Source organism: Engystomops pustulosus, chromosome 6, assembly GCF_040894005.1.
Source record: "Engystomops pustulosus chromosome 6, aEngPut4.maternal, whole genome shotgun sequence".
Taxonomy (NCBI): Eukaryota; Metazoa; Chordata; class Amphibia; order Anura; family Leptodactylidae; genus Engystomops; species Engystomops pustulosus.
In genome coordinates, this window is record NC_092416.1 from 20855197 (window position 1) to 20881357 (window position 26161).

Below are 26161 nucleotides of genomic sequence, written 5' to 3' on the forward strand. Positions count from 1 at the left end.
AGACCTGCTTTTCTGACGCTTATTTGTTCTTCCTACAATACTCTAAATACATAAAGGCAACATAACATCAACCTCTAAAATTGGGAGCCAAAAACAACACAATGCTCCAAAAATAAAGAATGCCCCTCAATGGGGGATGTTGCAGGCTATAGCAAAATTCTACGCCAGGCCGAGCCTGGGAGAGAATTTATGCAGGCGCATAATCAAGCTCCTGATATTCCACAAAGCCGGAGCCTCTTAGTATATCAGGTGGATGGTGTGCTGGAAGGGTCAAAATTATGGCTGGTGCACAATGCGACCAGTCATGATAAACTCCCCTCCAGTGTATTACATTGTTGCTAGGGCCAGGTCAAAAGACATCAGGGCTCCGTAAAGTTGTATTTTTGCACTTTAAAATTATTTTCTATGCCCAAAAATTGATAAGCAGTGGAGGTCCAACCACTGGGACCCCTAGTGAATATGAGAATCAGTACAATAGGTCACACATGGACACCAACTCTTTCCACTTGTATGAGAGCTTTGTACCCAACAATATTCAGTGAATTCATCAAGAATGAATGGAGTTCTCATTCCTGTGACCAATGGGAGACCCAATGGTCAGATTTGTATCCATCAGCAAGTTCTGCCTTATTCTGTGAATAGGCGGGTAACATAAAAACTGTGGAATACTCCTTCATGGTCTAGCTTCAAAAGCAACAGATACGTAATTGGTCACCATGCCCGACCCGACCCATCCACTTGACATACGGTTACAATTACCTAAAGTAAAAAATAAGTCAATGTCTAATGCTGAATAACTGATAAAAAAAGCCTTTTTTTTGCTCTTGGTGTCCATTAGGCATAAGTGAGTATTTCCTGATGAACATCAGTGTTCACCAAAGCTTAACCTGACATCGGTCAGCTGGTTTCATAAAGATGTGTCCGATCTGGTAAATCAGCTTTAAAGTCAAGGTTGAGTAACTATTAAAGTAGTAAGAGTGATACAAAATCTGCGGTGAGAAGAATCCGAAGGAAAAGAGCAACGAAGAACCTGAGTATTCCACTGAATCTATTGCGAAGAACATCCATCATGTGGAGCTCAGCAGATATGATCCTGATTTGTTGGTGGATTCTCTTGATTGTCAAGATTTCCATTGACCTCACTCCGTGCCACAACAGCATAGCTGAGGTTTGGGTTTGAAGTTTGGGTTTGAGTGTTTCCTTATGAACATCAGAGTTCCCCAAAGCTTGACCTGACATAAGTCATATGGTTACAAGAAGATATGTCCCATCTGGTAGATCATCTTTAAAGTCAAGTTTTAGTAACTATCAAAGAAGTAAGAGTCCTACAAAATCTGCAGTACGAAGAAGACGAAGGAAAAGAGCAACGAAGAACCTGAGTATTCCACTGAATCTATTGCGAAGAACATCCATCATGTGGAGCTCAGCAGATATGGTCCTGATTTGTTGGTGGATTCTCTTGATTGTCAAGATTTCCATTGACCTCACTCCGTGCCACAACAGCATAGATGATGTTTGGGTCGGTGCTAGGATTGGGGTTATTCCATTCTCTACGCAAAGTTCCAACTTTTTGGACCCACCTGTCAAATGAATTAAAAAAAAAATGAATGAGGGCAAATGGTTTCCAGTGACAATCAAATCCTTGGTGTTCCTCACCTTCATGCATTATCTACATGCACGTTCCCATAGATATGGCGAGATCCCTTCATCTTACTCATATGCACAGTATCTCACAAAAAAAGGGCGTGCATGCATGCCGGCGGCGATGCGCCCCAATCCGATCGCGTGCGCCAAAATCCCGGGGCAATACAGGGGAAATCGGAAATATTCGGGTAACACGTCGGGAAAACGCGAATCGGGCCCTTAGTAAATGACCGCTTATGGGTTTTTCTTGAAGCCACAGCTGTTGTGAGGATTTTCTTCACCCAGTTTCTGCCCTACTTATGTGTCCAAATGCCCAGGATAGGGCACAGGAACTTTTTGGCTCATACATTGGGAGTCATTTACTAAGGGCCCGAATTGCTCTTTTTCGTCGGGTTTCCCGAATATTTCCGATTTGCGCCGTTTTTCCCTGAATTGCCCCGGGATTTTGGCGCACGGGATCGTATTGTGGCGCATCGGCGCCGGCATGCATGCGATGGAAATCGGGGGCATAGCCGTCGGAAAACGTGTACTTTAAAAAAAAATGTGTCGCTTAACACGCACTTACCTGCACCCAGGATAGGTTGGTGAACTCCAGTGAACTCCGACAGACTTCAGTGCAGCAGCGACACCTGGTGGACATCGGCCGCACTACCTTAGTGAATCGCCGGAAGACCCGAATCCTCGACGGAGAACCCGCCGTTGGATCGCGACAGGATCGGGTAAGTAAATGTGCCCCATTGTCTATATTCTTGACTCAAGTCACCCATATAACACAGTATTAAGGCAACAGGGTTCCCAGCCTGGGTAATAGTAATGATGCAGTAGACTTCTCCTAGGCTGGAGTGATACAATACAGACTCACAATTCATTACCGTATAAGTTTATGAAATGTAAAATGTAGTAATTACCTCTTAAATTTTGGACAAAAAATGTACAGGAACCCAAATACAAGTCCACAACCTAAAGCACCGCCACCAACAATGCCTACTATAACCTGCCAGGTATAGCTCTCATCTTCATCCTTTTTCCGCTCTGATGATTGGTTGTCAAGTTCTATGACTTTAAGAATTTGGTCCCAGACCGATGAATAATTCAGCCGCTCTGTGATAAAAAAAAACCAAAAAATAAATAAAAACTGATGTTCAATCACATCATAACAGTGACCACATATAGAAGAAGCCCAGTCCTCATTGACATCATTACAGATCACTGTAACCGAGAAGATGAGCACAGTCTGATCCTGAAATCCTCTGCACTGCTGGCTCCATGCTCCTCCCACTGTGTAGCTGTCCTCCAATCACTTCCCACAAAACTAAAAATAATCGACTAGCAAAATCCCATATATGTAATCCCCTGCTGGCCCCAATCTCCATCCAATATTGTAATTCTGAGCCTTCTACTAAAAATTCTCCAAAAATACTCTGACACAGGGGAAAGTGTATGTTCCCAGCAGCGGAGTCTATAGCATCCAGCATGGATCAGCTCATGTCTCTCCCACGGTCAACAAGATCTGTACATCCCTTTCCTGACATACTCTGTGCTGCTGTGTGACCTGAATGACCAGGGCACAGAAGATCAGCATACGGTATGGGGCTTATTTAGTAAGGGTCCGCTAACACACTTTTGTCTGATTTTCGGTCATTTTTGGGTTTTGCGGGGCTGTGCAGATATTTAACAGGTCAACATCTGCAAAGAGTTTGTATGTTCTCTCCGTGTTTGCGTGTGTTTCCTCCGGGTACTCCGGTTTCCTCCCACACTCCAAAACATACTGTTAGGTTGTTTAGATTGTGAGCCCCATGGGGACAGGGACCAATTTGACATGCTTTGTGCAGCGCTGCGTATGCTATATAAATAAAGAATTATTATTATTAACAGGGGATTGTTTTGCATGCGATCAGATTTTGGCCCATGCAACAGAAATCCGGATGGGGGGCGAAGGGATGTGCCACCGGACAATCTGACGGATTTGGACTGAACAGGGAATTTAACTTTTTAAATTGTGTCGCATCCAATGCAGTTACATACACCGGGATGAAGAAGGTGAACTCTGTCGGACCTGAGCGGGGAAGCGACACATGCAGGATATCGGGCGCATGATCTTAGTGAATCGCGGCACAGTGCATGATCGTCGGACAATGCACTTTCGGTGAACTCCTCCGGACGGGTAAGTATATGTGCCCCTATATGTTTTAAATACTCTGTGCTGCGGGTGACCTGCTTATTCCCCCCTGTGAATGACACTCTGTAACCTTCCGCAAGTTCTCCACACATTCAGGCTCCTGAAATACTCTGTGCTGCAGTGGATCTGACATGACATGAGAATACACATCCTACCCCTGAAATACTCGGTGCTGCTTTTCATGATATCTCACTAAACCATTTTTCACACCACACATTAAAATACCCAGTGCTGCACCCAGAAAGGTATAAATGCTTGGGATGAGATTTTGTCTGGGGTATTTGGCACATAACTCACCTCCACAAGTGGCTGCAAGGGTTTCTCCCCATTCGAGTGGATTATTCCCGTACTCCAGTATCCAGTGCTCTGAACTGTGGTTCATGGTGAAAAAGCTCATGGTGGTTTCATTATAGAGAAGAACGTGGATTCCATGTTCCGTAAAATTGTTATATTTACGGGTCGTTGTAAAGTTGAAGGTAATAGACACTAAATTGCGGTCTGTGATGGTCAAGGATTGATTGAACAGGGATCCCTTCTCCAATTGGAATGAACATTCCTGCCAATTTAGCGGCTCCGGAGAAGCTGCGGATGAAAAGAGAGTGAATGAGTTTGCTACAATGTATCAGCCTGGACTTACTATATTATTATGGAAGTAAGGCCCCTTCCACACTAGCGTTGCGTTTCACGTCAGGGTGCAATGCGTGAAAAACTGACGTTTTTGGCTGCGTTTTTGTTCCATTTTTCCTTGGAGTAATTAGCGTTTTTGCCTTTTTCACGCGCATGTTGTTAGCGTTTTTTTGCGTTTTCGGCGCATTTTTCACGCGCGATTCAATGGGAGACTCGAGCATTTTTCAAAGGGACCATGGTTTGGGATTAAAATGTGTTATTTAATTGAAAAATAATGTCTTCTGATAAGTTGCAAACATCTGCGATCTATTCTTCACTGTTCCGCGCGTATATTATCTCCCGACAAGTTAGCAGATGTGAAGAACAGTGAAGAATAGAATAAAAACAGTGAACACAGTGAACACAGGATCATTTAAGAGAAAAACACAGTGCAGAACACAGTGCAGAATAGATTACAGATGTTCGGCACATCTGCTTACTTGTCGGGAGATACGCGCGGAACGGCGCGAACAAAATAGCATGTGAAGAACAATATATATGTGTGTGAAGAACACATTGCAGATGTTTAAATACATCTGCAATGTGTTCTTCACACATATATATTGTTCTTCACATGCTATTTTGGGTGCACCGTTCCGCGTGTATCTTCCGACAAGTAAGCAGATGTGCCGAACATCTGTAATCTATTCTGCACTGTGTTTTTCTCTTAAATGATCCTGTGTTCACTGTGTTCAATGATTTTATTCTATTCTTCACTGTTCTTCATTGTGTTTTTTTAATTAAATGCTCGATCGCGAGCAGGGGAAATACTGTTATTCTGGTCACCTAGCAACCCTTACGTTTAAAACGCATTGCACTCGCATTGCACTTGCAATGATTGCGAGTGCAATGCGTTCTTGATGCATCTCCATAGACTTGAATGGGGCGTGAAAAACGCGCGTGACACGCAAAAATAGAGCATGCTGCGATTTTGACGCGCGTGAAAACGAACGCAAGCACGCGCGTTAAAAACAACGCTAATGAAGAAAGACCCATTGAATACAATGGGACAGAGTGCAATGCAAGTTCTGCGCGTCAAATGCACGCGCAGAACTCGCGCGTGAAAAACGCCAGTGTGGAAGGGGCTTAATGAGTGTGTTGATGTAAGTGTCAGGGCTGCTGCATTCACTGGCTGTCAGACAGATCTAGCACTGCTCAGCCTATGAAAGATCTCCTCACCCCTGTGCAGGAAACTTGTCATCTCTCTTCTCTTTGCACACTAATACAATACTAATACAAGTGGCCCATATGTATCAAAACCAGTGCAGTCAGTACTAGGAGCAGTTTGCCTGTGGAGCGGGCAGAAGACGGCAGATTCATCAAAACTGGCTCACGTTCATAGTATCTTAGTTTATGTGGTTGAAAAAAGACACATGTCCAGCAAGTTTAACCAAAGAAGGGAAGGGAATGGATGAGGAAGGGATTTAGGGGAAACAATTCTATATAGCATAACCATCAATGTTATTTAGGTGTAAAAAGGCATCTAGACCCTTCTTGAAGCTCTCTGCTGTCCCTGCTGTGACCAGCGCCTGAGCTCGGCTATTCCACAGAGTGACAGTTCTCATAGTAAAAAAGCCCTGTCGTCTCTGGTGACTAAACCTTGTTTTCTCCAGACGGAGACAGTGCCCCCTCACCATATTTTTGGTATGGACCATTCATATATTTATATAAATAAATCATGTCCCCTCGTAGTCGTCTCTTTTCCAGACTAAATAAATCTAGTTCTTAATGAATCTAGTGCACCCTGCGCTTGTAATGGCCTGCCCAATGCAGTTTCATCAAGAAGTATTACTCCCATTAGACTAAGAAAAACTCACTCTCTACCCATGCCTCTATCTCTTACATTAAAGGGAACCTGTCACTAGATTTAACTCATTAAACCACCAACCCTCCAGGTAGAGAATGAAATATTCTAGAATTCCCTCTTTTATGTGAAATCTCACAAGAAGAACCATATTTTATCTGAGTTTAGAAGCCCCTATCTTTTGTGCTGTAGCACCTAGAAGCATACTGCTAGTGTCATTGTAAAGATAAGAAGCTCAACCTTCAGATTACATCAGGCTTGTGGATCTGAGAAACAGGAAAGTTAAATTTGTAGTTGGAAATGCGAGCTGAACTTCAATTTTAAACTTTAATTTTAATAATCAAATAAAATTACCCCCCTTTATTTATAAATGTCTACTTTTTAATTTAACTAAACATTAAGACTCTCATACTTTGCTTTGACCCCTCCCACCTTTTTAACAAATATTTTTTATGATTTAAAGGACGTTTCACAGGGGTGTGTACACTTTGGGGGATATTTATCAAGACTTGTATGCCAGCTTTACGGTGCACAAGCCCTGAAATATTCAGAATTACTAGTGAGCAGTAATTGTGATTATTTCCCCCATTATACTGGCAGTGGGGTGGGCCAGCATGGAGTGTTCCTGCACCGCGCCTGCACAATCACTACAACCAGCGATCGCTTAATCCTGAATGGTAGCTGGGAATAGCCATATGGCAGGTGGTGTAGAACCCTGATGTATCTGGTGGCGCTGAAGGGGCGGAGTATCATTGCCGCTCGCCGATGTTAAATCTCTCCCCACGAGTGTATATAGGGGATCAAAATTACACTTCAATTAGAGTCGGATTTGTAACAGTCACCTATTGGTTGTCTGTTTATTATATATATATATATATATATATATATATATATATATATATATATATATATAGCAAAAAGGGTCAACAATGCAAACTCAAAAGAGTGTCTGAAAATTAGCCAGATTCTTTAGTGGTTGATGTCAGACAAAAAAGTTTTCACATTCTTAGAATGTCTAATGTCTGCAGTTACACGTCCTATTACCAGATATATATGCCGAAATGTTGGGACAATTTTGCGACAACCAGTGATGAGTGGACCAGTAGATATAAGTCCACAGAACATTCCGGGTAAAGTTCACCCCCCCCCACCCCCTTGCATTGGTAACACGCAAGATTGGTACACGAGTACCGATGGGTCTGCTCATCACTAGTCACAACTAATACCTCACTCATTACAAATCAATTAAGTTTCTGAATAGGTTATGAATAATAAAATATTATAATTAGCAGAGTAAAGTTTCAATAGTCCTTGCCACTGACTCCCCAGGACAGCCCCGGTATCACTTCACACTTAGGCTCACTAAAATCAGTCAGTGGACTGTGTATCAGTATTATTTGCTACTTAAATTTCAGTATTATGTCTGAATGATACAAATGTTAAAGGTATCATAATCGAACGGCGCTCAGCAATTTCCAACAGCTCCATAGAGATTAATGGAGCAGAACGGCTATGCTCGGCCATCTGCTCCATTCGTCTGACGGAGCGATGAGGGGTTTGATGGAGGTACATAGGAACCCTCATTTTCGTGATCTGTGGGGGTCTCATCACTGAGACCCCCACTGATCAGTAAGTTAGGCCCCTATCCCATGGATAGGGCTAACTTGCGTTTGTGGGAAAACCCCTTTAAGGAAATAAGTTGATATGGCACAATATAGTGGTATGTGGAGTGTTATTTTGGTACACTATGACAGGATTATGGGGACGGAACATACGATATCATAATTGATAAATAGCATTTTATAAAATACAATATTATTGTAAAACTTGCATTATTTGTGTTGTACTTACCTTGCACCAGCCTTAGACATATGAGAAACACAAGAAAGAACCGTGATACGATCCGGGAGATGTGTATTGTGGGTAATTTCCCTTTGAGCTTCTTCTGTGGATTGTCTATTGTGGTCCCTGTGTTCATCTCAGCTGCATCAAGCAAGGTACCACGGTTATTGACCTGACTTACATCTTGAGGAGTTTTGGTAGCCATGACTTTAAGACTGGCCTGAGTTTGAGGTTGGCGGTTCGGTCTATGACTTGAGTGGTAATTATTCAAAACTCCAGGTTTTGAGGAAGTTCTATCTTCCGGATGAGGGTTTATGGAGATATTATTAGATCTGCTTTTGCGATTTCTCCTTCTTACTTTGGCTTTGCTTCTTCTTTCATCTTCTATATTGGTGACTTTCGGAGTTTTGTGTATGTTGACGATGGCGACTTCTGTGGCATCTCTTTCTTGTTGAAGTCTTGGAGAAGGAATTTCCTTTGCTTTGTTCCTTTGTTTTTTTAAATAAAATTCTTGGATTTGTGGTGTAAAGCATGAAGAGACTCCTTGCTGCAGATTGCTGGTGCATGAGATGGCCATTTTGAATTGTACATTGCTGGTGTAGAGCTGGTGACCAGGTCCGTAATCTTCAGTCCTGTCATCTGACCCAGGGATTAAAGGGGCAGCAGATGCACAAGACTTAATAGTTTCCATATCCTGCCCCACATCATCTTGAACATTGATCTGTTGTTGAAGATCATTGGAAGTGTTGTCCTTAGAACTAGCACCCTCGGAGGTCACCATTTTTTCTTTAGATGCATTACTGTCTACACTTTGAATAATCATATTCTCGGAATGATAGACCATAGAGTCCTCCAAAGTCCCTATTTTGTCTTCAGATGCATTGTTGTTGGAACTGGTGCATGAGATGTCCATGTTGTCTTGCCTATTGCTAGTATAGACCTGGTGATCAGGTCTATAATTTTCAGTCTCCTCTGACACATCGACCTTGGAGGCATCAGCCTCAAGTGTAGAAAACATGGTAGTTTTTTCACCCATCCCCATGAAATCTTGAAAATGGATATGGTCTTTAAGATCATTGGAAAGGTTCTTCTCCGAGCTTGTGCCCTTCAGGATCCCCACTTTGTCTTCAGGTATAAATTTGCTTGGGCTATCGCCCAAGACATCTGCGTTGTCTAGTCCATTGTCTGTATAGAGCTGATGTTCAGTTTCATAATCTTCAGTACTGTCCACAGGAACTATAGAATCACCATCTTTAATTGGACATGGCCTTGTAGTCTTCTCATCCAGCCTATTCAGAATTTGTTGTTGAAAATTTTCGGAAGGATTGTCCTTTGTATTAGTGGTCTCGAAGGATCTTTTTCGGCCTTCAGACGCATTGTTGTTGGGGCTGGTTCTTGAGATGTCCATGTTGTCTTGTCCATTGCTGGTATAGAGCTGGTGATCAAGACTATCATTTTCTGTATAGTCTTCGGAGGCTACACAGACAATACACTCAAGTCCCCCTGTATTATTTTCATCCACCTCCACAACACCTTTGACATTGATGTGTTGTTGAAGATCTTTGGAAGAGATGTCCTTCAATTTAGAGCCCATTTTGTCTTTTAAAACAATGTGGTTGGGGATAATGCACAAAGTGTCCGTGTCATCTTGTCCCATGTCTGTATAGGGCTTGTAATCAGGTCCATAATCATCATTAGTCTCCACATACAACATAGAGGCATCATTTTCAGGTGTAACATCGCTTTGTTCTTGAAGATCATTGGTAGGGTTGTCCTCTGAGCCATTGACCTCCAGGGTCCCTATATTGTGTCCAGGTTTATATTTGTTTGGGTTGGCACCTGGGACATCCATGTTGTTTTGTCCATTGTCAGTACAGAGTTGTTGATCATTATTGTCCTTCGACACAGGTGGAGAAGTCAAAGTAGATTTCTCATCTAGTTCTGGGTCATCTTGGACTTGGTCATGTTCTTGGAGATCCTTGGAAGCGTTGTACTTCATACTATTGCCCTCAAAGGCTCCACTTTTGGCTTCAAAGCCAGCGCTCTTAGGGCCTGTGGATGAGACATCCATGTGGTCGTGTTCATTGATTGCAGTGGGTAGGAGACCAGGTCCATCAATTCCAGAAGAAAAGTTGGTCTTCTGTGTCTCGGTTTTCTTCTTTTCCTCATAACATTCGTGTTTTGATCCAGAAGTTATGGAGGATATGTTGGTGTTTATTGAAAGCTGAGACTCTTCAGTGCTCAGTTGTATCTCTGTAAAATATCTAGAGAAAATGAAAGAGGTTAGAAACGAAACTTAAAAACTTTATTAGCATTTTACATTATGGAAGTGACAATGGTGATGCTTCGGAATGATGGGGGATACATAAAGATTTCAATTTTCCCAGGATAAGTGGAGAAACATCTATCACAGGAGGCAACTATTTGGTGAAGGTCTTTTACACTTGTTTTTTTTTATTATTTTATTATTTTTTTATTATTTTAATATTTGGAGGAATTGAAGGATTTTAAGGTTTTCTGGGCAGCCATTGTCTGTATTGCTGAGCACATTAGGGACATATTGATAAGATACTTTTCACAATAAGCAAAATTTAGTTAATGAATTACCCAGGATCCATATTACTGTTCGTCTCTTGTCCTGATGTGTCCTTGACTGGAAAACCAATATCTTCAAACATCATCATTTTTTAGCCTATAAAAAAAGCATAATTTTTCTTGAAGTCACTGATTAAGTTCATAAAATATAGTTATAAAAGTTGAAGCTTTGTTTTACTGATCCAAAGTGTCTGAACCCTGCAGAAGCATAAAATCCTATGTGCATACAGATATCACTAAAGGAAATTTAGGAGATTACTATACAGGCGGTCCCCTGGTTACGCACATGATAGCTTCTGTAGGTTTGTTCTTAAGTTGAATTTGTATGTAAGTCAGTACTGTATACTTTGTAATTGAAGCCCCAGGAAAAAAAAAATTTGGTCTCTGTGACTATTGGATTCAAAAAATGTTGGATTGTCATAATAACCAGGATTAACAGAAAATCTTAATTACAGACACGTCGGATAACTGTTATAGCTGTTTATTGTAGCCTGGGACAGTAAATTACAGTGAATCCTCGCAGAACCCGAATCCACGTTGGACAATGCGCCGAGGAATCGCGACAGGACAGGGTAAGTAAATGAGCCCCGTTGTATCACAGCAGCCTGCATGGAGAAGAGTAGAAGATTGGTGTACAGTTTGCTAATATTAAGTAGCTTAAGGACCTTTGATGATGTCACCCTGGGCACATGACATTAGGTCACGCCCCCTCGACTCGCTCCAAAGATACATAGATACCAGGCAAGATTATAACTGATTTATGGGGATCTAAACTACTTTTAGCTAAAAGCAGGGGGTCAGATAGTTACTAGGGCTCTATAGGAACCTGACAGCAGCTGTATTTGTAAAAAACGCGGTGACAGGTTCCCTTTAAAAACATCCTTTGGCCACTGATCACTAAAATAACATAATTACATTTATGTATAACATGAATACATGGGTGTTTCCCACTCAATGCTTGTACACATAAAGAGGGAAAGGGACACACTCACACAGGAGTCATGATTAAGAGCTTATACCGCTTGAAACGCGTTGACTTATTATTCACCGCATACCTAGATGTTGAAGTACGTTAAACCGGCCCTGAGGGGATCTCTTTTGGGAGGTTGGTGATCTGGAACATTTCTTTTTATGCTATCACGCTCAGTATATCTGCAGAGTTCTGCCATATCAGTCTCAGGAAGTCATATTATTATATTATTAGAGATGACCTCTGACCCTTCACAGCAATTGCTTACATCACCTGACACCCCCGTCACCTACAACACAAGAATCTCAACAATGTCCCTTTGTAATTATTATTTATTATATAACTTATTATATACAAACGGTCCCCTACTTAAGAACACCTGACTTACAGACGACCCCCAGTTACAAACGGACCTCTGGATGTTGGTAATTATTGTACTTTAGTCCTAGGCTACAATAATCAGCTATAACAGTTATCACAGGTGTCTGCTATGAAGCTTTAGTGATAATCCTGGTTCTTATGACAACCCAACATTTTTAAAATCCAATTGTCACAGAGAGCAAAAAAAAAAATTTGTCTGGATCTACAATTATAAAATATACGGTTCCGACTTACATACAAATTCAACTTAAGAACAAACCTACAGAACCTATCTTGTGCTGGGGACTGCCTGCAGTGTCACTTAAAGGGAACCTGTCACCAGGGACCTCATTTTCACTAAAGACAGGTTGTAAAAGCCCATCACATCTGCCTTTCTGTCTTTTCTAAGCATTTGCATTACAATATAATTGTGTGTTATAACTTATCTTGCATCCTGACATAGTCACAGGGGCTGGACTTTGGTTTGGATGCATTTCAAAAAACAACATGTGCCTTGTCTGTGTTACTCACTCCTCAGAGCTTGGCCCCCACCTTTGTGCTCCTGTACAGCTCCACCTCCTGCTCCTTCTCAGAGGTCACAGCCTGGTCAGCCTGGCATCAGTGGGGGAGGGACAAGCTGTACAGGAGCACAAGGATGGAGGCAGCCTGCAGCTCAAACAGGTCACATGTTGTTTTTTGAAATGCATCCAAACCGAAGCCCAACCCCTGTGACTACCCCAGGATTCTGTCAGGATGCAAGTGCAACACCCTCGCCGATGCAATGGCGAGGTAGTGTTTGCGAATACGTCCCACCTGCATGTAATCACCTTACACTACATGGTCCTGATAGGACATCGGGGTATTGCAGTGGTGAATCCTGCCTGGCAAGGCAGAGGTTAAGTATTTTGTATGATGCAAAATGCTATTGTCCAATGATATGTGTTACATCCTGTGCTCTGTAAGCTGAGATGTGATTGGAGGAGCAGCCACCACCTGACCAAAGGGAGGTAATAAAACTCCCTGGCCAGGAATGTTCTGGAGATTCTAGAGGATTTAGAGAGAAGTCTCTCAAGAGAGAGATTCCAGTGTAGGAGAATCCTAGTGAGTGAGTGAGTGAGTAATCTCAGTCTGGCCCATACCAGAGCAGGAAGAGCCTAGCCCCTGCCTCTGAAGAGTGGAGCACTAGACTAGAGTTAGTGTAGTGAGGAAAAGGGGTATCATCTTACCTTTAAAGGTGATACCTGAAGCCCTACAGGACGAGCTGAAGCTTCCTACCAGGACACAGCTGCCTTCCCAGCCTGCCCTCTACATCCAGGCTGATGAACTATCTCCTGAGGCTCCCTCCAACTCACATCTCAGCACTCCATCTACCTGTTAAAGGCATGTTTGCTGCGGTTCCTGCCGGTTCAAATAAAGAACTGTAAGTTGTTTTCTTCAACTTCTGTCTCCGTCTGGTCCCTGCTAATACGGCTGCCTTCATCACCGGCACCCTGTCCATCACCCAGAGACTCACACTCGGGACATTAGGGGGTTGCCCCAGGGAGATCCGCTATAGCAGCCTCTCCCTCATCTTTTCTTGCCAACACCACCCTGCTGGAGACCTGCCAGGCTGTAGGACAGCCCTCCGGTTCCCCCGTACCAAGCACCGTGACAATAGCGTGCTTAGGCCGCAACCGCCAGCCACTCCGGTACCGCGGGCCCCGGCTGTCACCAGGCCTCACCTCAAGGGGGATGTTGCAAGTGGCGTCACAAACAGGATTGATACTTCTGTGCCTTATTACGGCATTAAAGACTTTCCTTTATTAAAAAGACTGTGCTGCCTAAACCTGCCGCCATCCGGGTTTAGGCCCAAGTACTTGTGTGTTTCTGGACTGAACTGTGTTATACTGCTGCCACGTGCTGTCGAGCGCCGCTCCAGCACTCAAGAGGTTAATCCCTGCAAGAACTGTACCAGCTCTGCTACATCCGGCGCAGCCGCGCCTGAAAATTTACCTCACGAAACTGTGGCGCAGCAAGTAATTCCAGCCCGCCACAACTTTTACTGGCGGGAAACCCAGAGGCGTCACTAGGCTCCGCCCCCTGCGCGAGTGGCGCGAACTACCGTGGAGGAGGAGCTGGAGCGAGTGCGGCCGGCAACGAAGAGGGTTAATCGGCCATCTTGGAATTCGGCGCAGGCCGCGCCTGAAGCCTGCCAGCAGTGTGCGCCTCATCCGGAGTTCCGGCGCACGTGTCCTGCGACCGGAGAACACCGCGGAGCATCACTGAGCCCTGCTGCCTGCCGGACATCGGGAACGGAGACCTTCGTGTACCGGAGCTGTCCTGTCACCGCGGCTGATCCTGAGTGAGTACCGCTGGGGAAGTTAAAGGGGGGTAGAGATTGTTTCCGACGCTAGGTTATTGGCTCACCTCCCAAGGAATAGTGACTGTGTCTTAAAGTGCCCACGTCCCATTCTAGCCATCGCCCCTAGCAACGGACATTGTATAACCCTACAGGCTTCCCTCAGCTAGGCCAGTCATGTCCGCCCAGGACGAAGATACGGGACTGGCGCAAGTCCCGTCCCCTGGTCCCTCCTCAGGGTACCGGAGCATGTTAAGTACTCCAGAGAGTCCCTTCAGCCCTGCTACAGCTAGTGTCCCTGGGACTCCCACCATGATGCCTCTGACTATGCCCTACTATCTGGGGGCCCCCTGGTTACCCTACTACGAGGGAGAATCACATACTCTCCCTGAATTCAGGGACAAGTTGTTAGCCACCTTCGCCTTGCTCCCATTCACAGAGGAACAGAAAGTGGGCATCCTCATCGGGCAGTTGAAAGGACCCGCTCTCCGGGAAGTCAAGTCCTGGCCCCGAGAACAGTGTCAGAATGTGGTCCAGATTCTTGATAGGCTACGTAACACCTTTGACAAGTGTACTGTCTCCGAGTTGAAGCAGAAATTCTTCGGGAAAAGACAGAAGCCCCAAGAGTCCCTCCGAGACTTTGCCCTCTCCCTACAGGAGACATGGAAGGCCATCACCTGCCTTGAGCCCAAAGACGCTGAAACCTCTGACCAAACCTTAAGGGAACAATTTATCAATGGACTTGTTGATAGAAATCAAAGGTGTCAACTAAAGATCATCTCTTCTCAACATGCCCAGGCCTCTTTCCTTGAGTTTAAGGAAATTGCCATTGACATATTAGGAGACCGATCACCTACTGGACCGCAGAAAGAGCCTGAATCCGTAGAAATGGAAGAATCTGCTCTCGCTTGCCATCCCACGCAGTCAGCATCACCTACTCCTGCGACTGTGGAAGTTACTGGCATAACAGGACCGGTCCCTAATCTGGCGGACACCCTGCATCAAATCCTCGATCGGTTGACCCAGTTGGAAGTAACTGTCTCCGCTATGAGGAGGAAACCTCCAGAGAACCCGGTACGGTCAGCTACTCCTCGTGACTCTCCGACTAAACAGCGCCCAAAAGAAGCGAAGTCGTTAAGCACCTGGAGTCAGAAGAAACCCCGCCAGCGGTGCAGCTACTGCCATAAATATGGGCATGAAGAGAATGGTTGTCGTCAGTTAAACGACAAACCCTTGGAGCTAAGGGACGACCTCCAAGGGAAGAACTTGTAAGTCCCCGAGATGCTAACTGGATGCCCAGGTTCGTGGGGACTCGCCCCATGGTTCATGTAACCATCAATGGAGTTACCCTACCGGCCTTAATGGATACCGGCTCTCAAGTGACCACCCTCCGGAGTGCTGCCTTCAAGAAATGCCGAGGAGGAGCATCCTTAGTCCAGCCTCCCAAGGCTTACTTGAACATTATTGCTACGAACGGAAAACCCGTTCCCATCCGCGGCTACTGGGAGCCCACACTAACCATTGGAGACACTGAGTTAACCAGACAGGGCGTAGTGGTGACACGAGTCCCCGAAAACGGTAACTTCTCCCTGGTACTGGGTACCAATGTCCTCCGCAACTGCTACCCTGAAGTGCTGAAGGCTCTCCACGACTCCCTGCCAACAGTGCCCAACGGTTCCCGGAAGGTAATTCAGGAGACTATGCAGGTTCTAGCGGCGCAACAGAAGTTTGCTGGCCCTAATGGAGAAATCTGCAGAGCCCGGATCAAGGATCCCCAACCTGTCCGCCTTCAACCTGGGACTGAGACGTTAGTATGGTGTCGAGCCTGCATGGGCGTTCAAGGTCAAGACTACCAGGCGATAGTAGAACCTCTACCAGCTGATGAAGACCTGCCCATTCTAGCCGCCAGGAGCCTAGTCACGGTATCCCGAGGACAAGTACCCATTCGATTACTAAATGTGGGAGACTCCCCAGTGGATCTGAGAAAGTACCAAGCCGTAGCCACCCTCTTCAGTGTCCATCCTGAAGACTTGGTGGAAACCTCTCTGTCTGCCTCCCAACAGTTGGAAGTGAAGCAAAGTGCTGAAGATGAGCCTGCCGAGCAATCCTGGTGGCTTGAGCTCAATATTGGAGATGACGATTTTACTCCTGCAGACCAAGTACAAGGTGTCCTGGATGTCGTTATGAAGCACCACCGGGCCTTCAGCAAACACCCACTGGATTTTGGGCAGACTACTCTGATCCAACACACCATCCCTACTGGCTCTCATCCTCCTATCAAGGAACGATACCGGCCCATACCTCCAGCCCGCTACCAAGAGGTGAAGAAGCTGGTACAAGAGATGAAGACAGCCAACGTTATCCGGGAGAGTCACAGCCCATGGGCTGCCCCGCTGGTCCTTGTGAAGAAGAAGGATGGAACCCTTCGATTCTGTGTTGACTATAGGAAGATCAACAATATCACCCACAAGGACGCCTATCCTCTGCCTCGAATCGAGGAATCCCTCGCAGCCCTAGGGTCAGCTGCCTACTTCTCTACCCTGGACCTGACCAGTGGCTACTGGCAAGTGGCCATGGCACCAGAAGACAGAGAGAAGACGGCTTTCACCACCCCAATGGGCTTGTTCGAGTTCAACAACATGCCGTTTGGGCTATGCAACGCCCCAGGCACATTTCAACGGCTGATGGAGAGATGTTTGGGTCATCGCAACTTCGAGACCGTCCTGCAATATTTGGACAACATTATCATCTACTCCAAGACTTATGAAGACCACCTCCACCATCTGGCTGAAGTCTTCCAAATCCTGACCCAACATGGGTTGAAGGTCAAGCCATCCAAGTGCCACCTGCTACAACCTAGCGTCAAGTACCTGGGACATGTGGTGAGCGCTCATGGAATTGAGCCAGATCCAGAGAAGATTGCAGCTGTCTACGACTGGCCTACCCCATCCACCGTACGGGACATCAAAAGCTTCCTGGGATTTGCCAGTTATTACAGGCGTTTCATCCCGAAGTTTGCCCAGCTGGCGGCTCCCCTGCAAGAGCTTCTAAGGGGCCTGCCAAAAGAGAGCCAACGTTCCCGAGTATCCATTGAGTGGACGGCCGAACGAGAAGCTGCCTTCCAGATGCTCAAGCAACGGCTGACTGAACCTCCGGTGTTGGGATATCCAGACTATAGTCTGCCTTTCACCCTATACACTGATGCCAGCAAGCAAGGTCTAGGGGCGGTATTATCCCAGCTCCAAAACGGAACTGAAAGGGTCATAGCCTACGCCAGCCGTTCCCTCCGAGAACCGGAGCAAAACGATCAGAACTATAGTTCCTTCAAGTTGGAGTTTCTGGCATTAGTCTGGGCTGTGACCGAAAAGTTCAAGGACTATCTAGCTGCATCATCTTTCACTGTCTTCACAGACAATAATCCTTTGGCGCATCTGAACACCGCACGTCTTGGAGCACTGGAACAACGGTGGGCCTCCAGACTTGCCAATTTCAGCTTTACCATCAAGTACCGGGCTGGTAAGACCAATGACAACGCCGACGCTCTGTCCAGTCTCCCTGACCAGTGGGAGGGACCCTCCACGGATGCTCAGTGGGAAGATGTCGAGATGCCAGCATTCTATGCCCGGTTTGTGCGTCAAGATGCCCAGAGAGTGTACTCCCTACCGACAGAGGCAGCGCCAGCTACTCCTCAAGAAGAGTCAGAGCCCCCTGCGGAAAAGGACCTCTGGATGAGTCTTCAGGCTGATAGCCGTGCCATAGGAGAAGTAATGGACTATCTCTCTAGTGGGCGAGTGCCTGAAAGAATCCGGCGCAGAAGAGCTGATGGAGAACTGTCTCAATTGTGGCGCCAGAGAAAGACTCTGAGCATGCACCAGGGTCTGCTAAAGAGAAGAACTCTGGGCCCTATCACTTATGACCGGCTATACCAGATTGTGATTCCCAGGAGGGACGCCAAGATAGTACTGGAAATATACCATGACCAGTCCGGACACTTTGGCGCTCAGAAAACTGAAGCCACCCTCCGGAGGCGATTCTTCTGGGTCAACATGAAGTCCGACATTGAAGCCTGGTGTCGAGAATGCCCAGCCTGCGCCATCGCTCGAGGAGAGCGACACAATCAAAGGGCCCCTCTCCGTCCCATTGTGAGCCAACGGCCCTTGGAGATCCTGGCATTGGACCACGTGAAGTTGGAGCCCAGCAGATCCGGTCACAGTTATGCTCTTACGATCATCGACCACTATACCAAATTTGTGGTTGCAGTACCTGTCAGAGATCTATCTGCAAGGACCACCGCAGCGGCCCTGTGGAAGAGCTTCATCCTCCCCTATGGCTGTCCGGACCAGATCCTTACAGACCAAGGAACAGCATTTGAGTCCCAAGTCTTCCAGGAGCTGTGCACTCTATATGGCTGCAAGAAGCTGAGGACCACAGCCTATCATCCCCAAGGCAACGGGCTTTGTGAAAAGATGAACCAGACTCTAATCAATATGCTGAGGACTCTGACCCCTGCAAAAAGGGCTGACTGGCCAAAACTGTTGCCCGAATTAGTGTACCTGTACAACAATACCACTCATTGCTCCACAGGATACACCCCGTATTATCTGATGTTCGGGAGACACGGCCATCTCCCTGCTGATATGACCTGGGACATGGAGTCCCCTGATTCCCAGTCTTTACTCCCCCAGACTGACTGGGTTCACGAACACCAGAGGCGCCTGGCGGATGCCAGAGAAGTTGTGGATCTGCGGTTGGAAGAGGCCCGAGAGAAACAAAAACGAGACTTTGATCGTAATGCCTGTGCTGAGCCTTTTTCCCCAGGAGATCGAGTGTGGCTGCGCAACAACCATCCCACCAGTAAGCTAGATGGGCGTTGGGAGCGTGAGCCATACCTAGTTAGGGACAGTCTCTCCCCTGAAGTCTACGAGATTTCAAGAGGAGACCGTCCACTACTCCGGGTACATAGGAACCGGCTGAAGAGATGTCTTCGTCCTTTTGCCCCTATGCCCACACCTCTCACCTCGACCCCCAACTTACAGACCTCCTTGTGTTCACCTACCCCCAGTTTCTTGGAACTTGTGACTGTGCCTCAATTCTGTTTTGTTTCCACTCCAGTAAGAGGTACCTCGGAGAGACCATCATCCCCACCGCAGTCTCCAATACGGCTGCCTGTGGAGGATGATCCGGCTCCACTGTCTGCAACCCCTGAAGCATCAGAGCCTGCTGAGACTCCGACTCCAATGCCTGAATCAGAGGAGGACGATGAGGAGATTGTTATCTTCTCCCAGCCGGAACTGCGGAGGTCTCAAAGGGAGACAAAAGGTAAAGCTCCTGCGTACCTGCAGGAGTACCAGCTGGTGTCACGCAGAAGGAGGAGGCAGGTACGTTTTTCTGACACCGAAGTACTTACCACCGAAGAAGATGCTGACTAACCCCTGAAGGGCTGTTGCCCACTTCAGGTACTGTACCATGTACATATTGTATATTTCTGTCCTTACCCCAAAGAGCCAGAGACTTTCCTGAGACTCTCATCCCTATTTATCTCAGTCAAGAGACATACCTTGAACTGATTATTGCCCTGTGCTATGATAGCACCCCTTCCTCTGCCACAGCAGAGAATTTCTTCAAAGGACTCTGTCCCTCTAGACAAAGAGGAGACCCTTTGCATCTCAGTGCACTTTTCCCCACATCCAGGGCTGTACCCAGAAGATGGACTTTGTCACTAGAGACCTTCTGTGAGACTTTTGCCAGATACTACCAAGGAAAAGTTGCCACTTTATTTATTATTATTTTGCACTTAATGCCTTCCTTCTAGGTATGGACGTTATGCTTGCACTTTTTATGCCTTTTCTTTGCAGGAAAAGAGACATTTACTATCGTGCTACCCTGAGTAGCCTATCTACCTCTGTAACGTTTGTAACGTTTAAGATGTGTACCCATTGGGCTCCTAAGCCAATGTGAATTTACCACTTGTTTGCATGCTGTCATATATGCCAGTAGTCTGCATTAACCCTTTCATAGGCTTTTCAGGTTGTAGTGTGGCTGTGTCGGACCGTCTTTATGTAAAACACTGACCGCTACCTGATCCCTCAAACCGAGGTTTGCACGTGGGGGTAGTCCGTAAACTGCGGGTCCTTCGGGGACCGGGGGTGTTACACAGTTAGCACCTGGATGCCACCCATACATGGGTAAGGATGCCAGTCAGGAGGTACTCGTGTCGCATATGCTAACGCAATGCAGATACACACTATATAATTGCCGCCAGGGAAGAAGCGTTGATACAACAAATATACAGGCCTTGGTGCAAGGAGTGGATTACAGGACATGACACCACACCTTTCCTACTGTACAGTTCGGTTTAATGGCGTCAGCGACCAACTGTCATACACTTACATGTTTTGTCTCAGTCCGACACCAACCCAGGTGCCTGTCTCCAGGACCATGGGCGGTTTGTCCCTACACCTCACATAGCCTGCACTTCCCAGAGGTGCCCTTAGCCCCCTCTGTGCCCCAATACATCTGTAGTCGAGCCGAGGGCGGCTCTTTCAATTGCCCCCGGGGTATGCAACACCCTCGCCGATGCAATGGCGAGGTAGTGTTTGCGAATACGTCCCACCTGCATGTAATCACCTTACACTACATGGTCCTGATAGGACATCGGGGTATTGCAGTGGTGAATCCTGCCTGGCAAGGCAGAGGTTAAGTATTTTGTATGATGCAAAATGCTATTGTCCAATGATATGTGTTACATCCTGTGCTCTGTAAGCTGAGATGTGATTGGAGGAGCAGCCACCACCTGACCAAAGGGAGGTAATAAAACTCCCTGGCCAGGAATGTTCTGGAGATTCTAGAGGATTTAGAGAGAAGTCTCTCAAGAGAGAGATTCCAGTGTAGGAGAATCCTAGTGAGTGAGTGAGTGAGTAATCTCAGTCTGGCCCATACCAGAGCAGGAAGAGCCAAGCCCCTGCCTCTGAAGAGTGGAGCACTAGACTAGAGTTAGTGTAGTGAGGAAAAGGGGTATTATCTTACCTTTAAAGGTGATACCTGAAGCCCTACAGGACGAGCTGAAGCTTCCTACCAGGACACAGCTGCCTTCCCAGCCTGCCCTCTACATCCAGGCTGATGAACTATCTCCTGAGGCTCCCTCCAACTCACATCTCAGCACTCCATCTACCTGTTAAAGGCACGTTTGCTGCGGTTCCTGCCGGTTCAAATAAAGAACTGTAAGTTGTTTTCTTCAACTTCTGTCTCCGTCTGGTCCCTGCTAATACGGCTGCCTCCATCACCGGCACCCTGTCCATCACCCAGAGACTCACACTCGGGACATTAGGGGGTTGCCCCAGGGAGATCTGCTATAGCAGCCTCTCCCTCATCTTTTCTTGCCAACACCACCCTGCTGGAGACCTGCCAGGCTGTAGGACAGCCCTCCGGTTCCCCCGTACCAAGCACCGTGACAATAGCGTGCTTAGGCCGCAACCGCCAGCCACTCCGGTACCGCGGGCCCCGGCTGTCACCAGGCCTCACCTCAAGGGCTAGGCCCCGGTGGGGGATGTTGCACAAGAGTAAGTTATAACACACAATTATATTGTAATGCAAATACTTCGAAAAGGCAGAGAGGCATTTTTGCACTGCAGATGTCATGGACTTTTACAATCGGTCTTTAGGTCCCTGAGGTTCCTGGTGACAGGTTCCCTTTAAGAAAACCCATTCTTTGGTTCTGTAGCACCTAGAAACTTGATTCCCAACATAGTTGAAAATCCAAGCTGCAGATAAAGATCCAGGCTCTGCCTATTTTTAGCTGCCTGTATGTTTAGTTGTGCACTTTATAGACACAAAAAGCATGGTTCCAGGCGTGGGTGTAATTCGGAAGGGCTGGGCCCATAGCAGACTGCAGCATGTGGCCCACTTACCTTAAAACAATATAGACATATTTGTACATACAATCACACACATTTATATACTTATATGCATTCCTACACACATGTACACACTGTTACACACATGTACACACTGTTACACACATGTACACACAGTTACACACTGTTACACATACACACATACACAAATTGATACAAATATACATATATACACATTTATAAACTGTTACACACAGACATACATGTATACAGTCATACACACATGTATACTCTGTTACACATACACGTATACAGTTATTTATACACCATTACACACATACATACAGGTACACAGTCATGTATACACTGTTATACACATGTACACACATTTATACACTGTGTAGCGGGGTGAGTTTTAATGTGATAAAGTCCAGAGACACAGACAGGCTTGACGGAAGAAATGCGGTTTCCTTGCGGCTTTTATTGGCAGCCAGAACAATGCAGCTTTACAGGCAAATAAAATAAAACAAAGCGGGGAAACAAAAACGGGCTCGTCTGAGCGCTACCTGTACATCGGTAAGTCCCTCTCTAGCAAAACAGCGTGTTCACAGCGGCTAGTGACACACGGCTGGCAAGCCTTCCAGAGCAATGTCTCTCACACAGAGCTCCAGCCCAGGATGCAGCGCTGGGATAAAACCCCTTCTCCCAGCTGCACCTGGTAATTAGGGCTGTGCAGTCTCTCGTCAGTGCATTAACCCTTTACCCCAGGTATGGAAGTAACCTGAAAGGAATATATACACCATCTATTACCTTTCCAGCCGCTGTCCTACAACTGTTACACACATACATACACGTATACACACATGTGTACACATATACACTCATACATACACATATACACACATTTATACACTCAAATAAATATATACACACTCATAGGATATGTAAAAAGTATGTACAAATCCATACATACACACATACAGTATTTACACAACAAATATGCACATACTGTATAGCACATAACACATACACAAATATACAGTGTATATATATATATATATATATATATATAAACATACATGCATATACATACAAACATATACACACATACAAACATACAGTATATACAACATATACACACATACAGTATATACAACATATACACATACCCAAAGACCATATACATACACTCATACAGAATATTCACACGTACAGCCTACACACATCATATGCACATACAGTACACAATACATGTATACAGTCATACACACATATATAGTCACTGTCAGGCAGTCTTCTTACCCTGGGGGTGTCAGAGGTCACTGATATGAGTTCATGCCGCCCAGTAGCTGCAGACGGCATTGAGACGAGAGACTCCTGGTCCTGCCCTCCCCTCCCCGGGCATTACTGTGTGCTGTGAGAGACGTGCACTGTTATATACATATTGGGGCTCATTTGCTAGGGGCTTTAGTTGGACTGTGCACGTTCTTCTAGGCTAAAACGACTTGTACAGGTATTTAACACAATGGGGCTCATTTACTAAGGGTCCGCGGAGCGCATTTTGGTCTGGTTTCCCGATAATTTCTGAGTTGCGCTGCATTTAACAGGGGTTTTTGGCGCACGTGGTCGGATTTTGGAGCATCGGCGCCGGCTTCCATGCGACACAAATCAGGGGGCGGGCCGTCAGGCGATCCGACGGATTCAGACAACGCGCAGGATTTGACATTTAAAATTGTGCCGCAAGACAATGTACTCACATGAACCGGGAAGAAGATGTGAACTCCAGTGGACCTGAGCGGGGAAGTGGCACATGCAGTATATCGGGCGCATGATGTTGGTGAATCGCGTCGGACTTTATCTTCGTGGGACCATCCGAATCAGGGATCGTGACAGCATCGGGTAAGTAAATGTGCCCTAATGTGCACATCCTGCATTCTCTAGTGTGGCAGGTGGGTGGCCGGGCCCCCCTGACACTGTGGGCCCCTGTGTGTACTAGAGGGACAAGCACTCCTTTAAGGGTTAACTCTTGCACCGGATACTGCCGCAGTCTACATAAATCTCCCCCAAAGTCTCAGACTACAACTAGTTCCTTCTGCAAGTAGCTGTGCTGATGCAATATCCTACATAGCGATAGGAAGAGACACACTCGGCTCTGCTACATCTGAATAGGGAAAAGGCTAAATATAAAACAAATACAGCAACGTACCGAAAAAGGCGGATCAGACAAGAGAAGAGGGGGTTAATCCCTGCTGGATGGGGGGGCTACTGGAAGAAGCGCAGTTACACAAGGCAGAGGTTTCCCAATCACGTCCGCTCTCTTCTGTAACCATTCATAAAGTGCTCAGGAGAAAGCCCGCCCCCTCTTATGTCTGGTGGGGAGGGGTTGTATCTAAGCTCCACCTCCATGTGGGGGGCAGTTGGCAGGCGTGTACCCAGTGGTGCTATGTGACGCCTACATGTTGCAGCAGCTAGTCATACACATGGTTAATATTCTGTTACTGTGACATTATGCAAGAGATACAAACATTCCACCACTTTAACCCCCTCAGGACCAGCTCCTTAAAGTGTTTGAGTCTAAGCTTTTTCCCTCCCTGCATTACACATACCATATATACCTACCTACATACCTACCTGCCTGCCCTGCAGCAGTCAGGGGTCCTCTCATACTCCTGCACCGGATTGGCTACCCCTGTTCTGGCCACCAATTAGCTTTCCAGTAATAATAGGAGCAAGATTTGTGTTACTTACCCCCAATAAAGGAGGCGACTGCCCAGCATAGTTATAAAAGTTGAAGCTTACTGATCCAAAGTGTCTGAACCCTGCAGAAGCATAAAATCCTATGTGCATACAGATATCACTAAAGGAAATTTAGGAGATTACTATACAGGCGGTCCCCTGGTTACGCACAAGATAGCTTCTGTAGGTTTGTTCTTAAGTTGAATTTGTATGTAAGTCAGTACTGTATACTTTGTAATTGAAGCCCCAGGAAAAAAAAAATTTGGTCTCTGTGACTATTGGATTCAAAAAATGTTGGATTGTCATAATAACCAGGATTAACAGAAAATCTTAATTACAGACACGTCGGATAACTGTTATAGCTGTTTATTGTAGCCTGGGACAGTAAATTACAGTGAATCCTCGCAGAACCCGAATCCACGTTGGACAATGCGCCGAGGAATCGCGACAGGACAGGGTAAGTAAATGAGCCCCGTTGTATCACAGCAGCCTGCATGGAGAAGAGTAGAAGATTGGTGTACAGTTTGCTAATATTAAGTAGCTTAAGGACCTTTGATGATGTCACCCTGGGCACATGACATTAGGTCACGCCCCCTCGACTCGCTCCAAAGATACATAGATACCAGGCAAGATTATAACTGATTTATGGGGATCTAAACTACTTTTAGCTAAAAGCAGGGGGTCAGATAGTTACTAGGGCTCTATAGGAACCTGACAGCAGCTGTATTTGTAAAAAACGCGGTGACAGGTTCCCTTTAAAAACATCCTTTGGCCACTGATCACTAAAATAACATAATTACATTTATGTATAACATGAATACATGGGTGTTTCCCACTCAATGCTTGTACACATAAAGAGGGAAAGGGACACACTCACACAGGAGTCATGATTAAGAGCTTATACCGCTTGAAACGCGTTGACTTATTATTCACCGCATACCTAGATGTTGAAGTACGTTAAACCGGCCCTGAGGGGATCTCTTTTGGGAGGTTGGTGATCTGGAACATTTCTTTTTATGCTATCACGCTCAGTATATCTGCAGAGTTCTGCCATATCAGTCTCAGGAAGTCATATTATTATATTATTAGAGATGACCTCTGACCCTTCACAGCAATCGCTTACATCACCTGACACCCCCGTCACCTACAACACAAGAATCTCAACAATGTCCCT

General features: G+C 46.0%; 1 protein-coding gene across 2 annotated transcripts; it reads right to left on the reverse strand.

Annotated features, from left to right (window-relative positions):
• On the reverse strand, positions 1–24581 carry LOC140134636 (uncharacterized). Of its 2 annotated transcripts, XM_072155097.1 has the most exons (6): positions 24458–24581; positions 10743–10827; positions 8145–10399; positions 4121–4405; positions 2553–2745; positions 1–1580 (listed from the first exon to the last, which is right to left on the reverse strand). In XM_072155097.1, the coding sequence occupies exons 2-6, from the start codon at positions 10817–10819 to the stop codon at positions 1424–1426; spliced, it is 2967 nt and encodes a 988-aa protein (XP_072011198.1). In that variant the 5' UTR covers positions 10820–10827; positions 24458–24581; the 3' UTR covers positions 1–1423. The 2 variants fall into 2 exon arrangements, with proteins under 2 accessions (XP_072011198.1, XP_072011199.1); XM_072155098.1 differs by lacking the exon at positions 10743–10827 and having other exon boundaries at positions 24458–24579.
• Positions 24582–26161: the final 1580 nt, after the last annotated feature.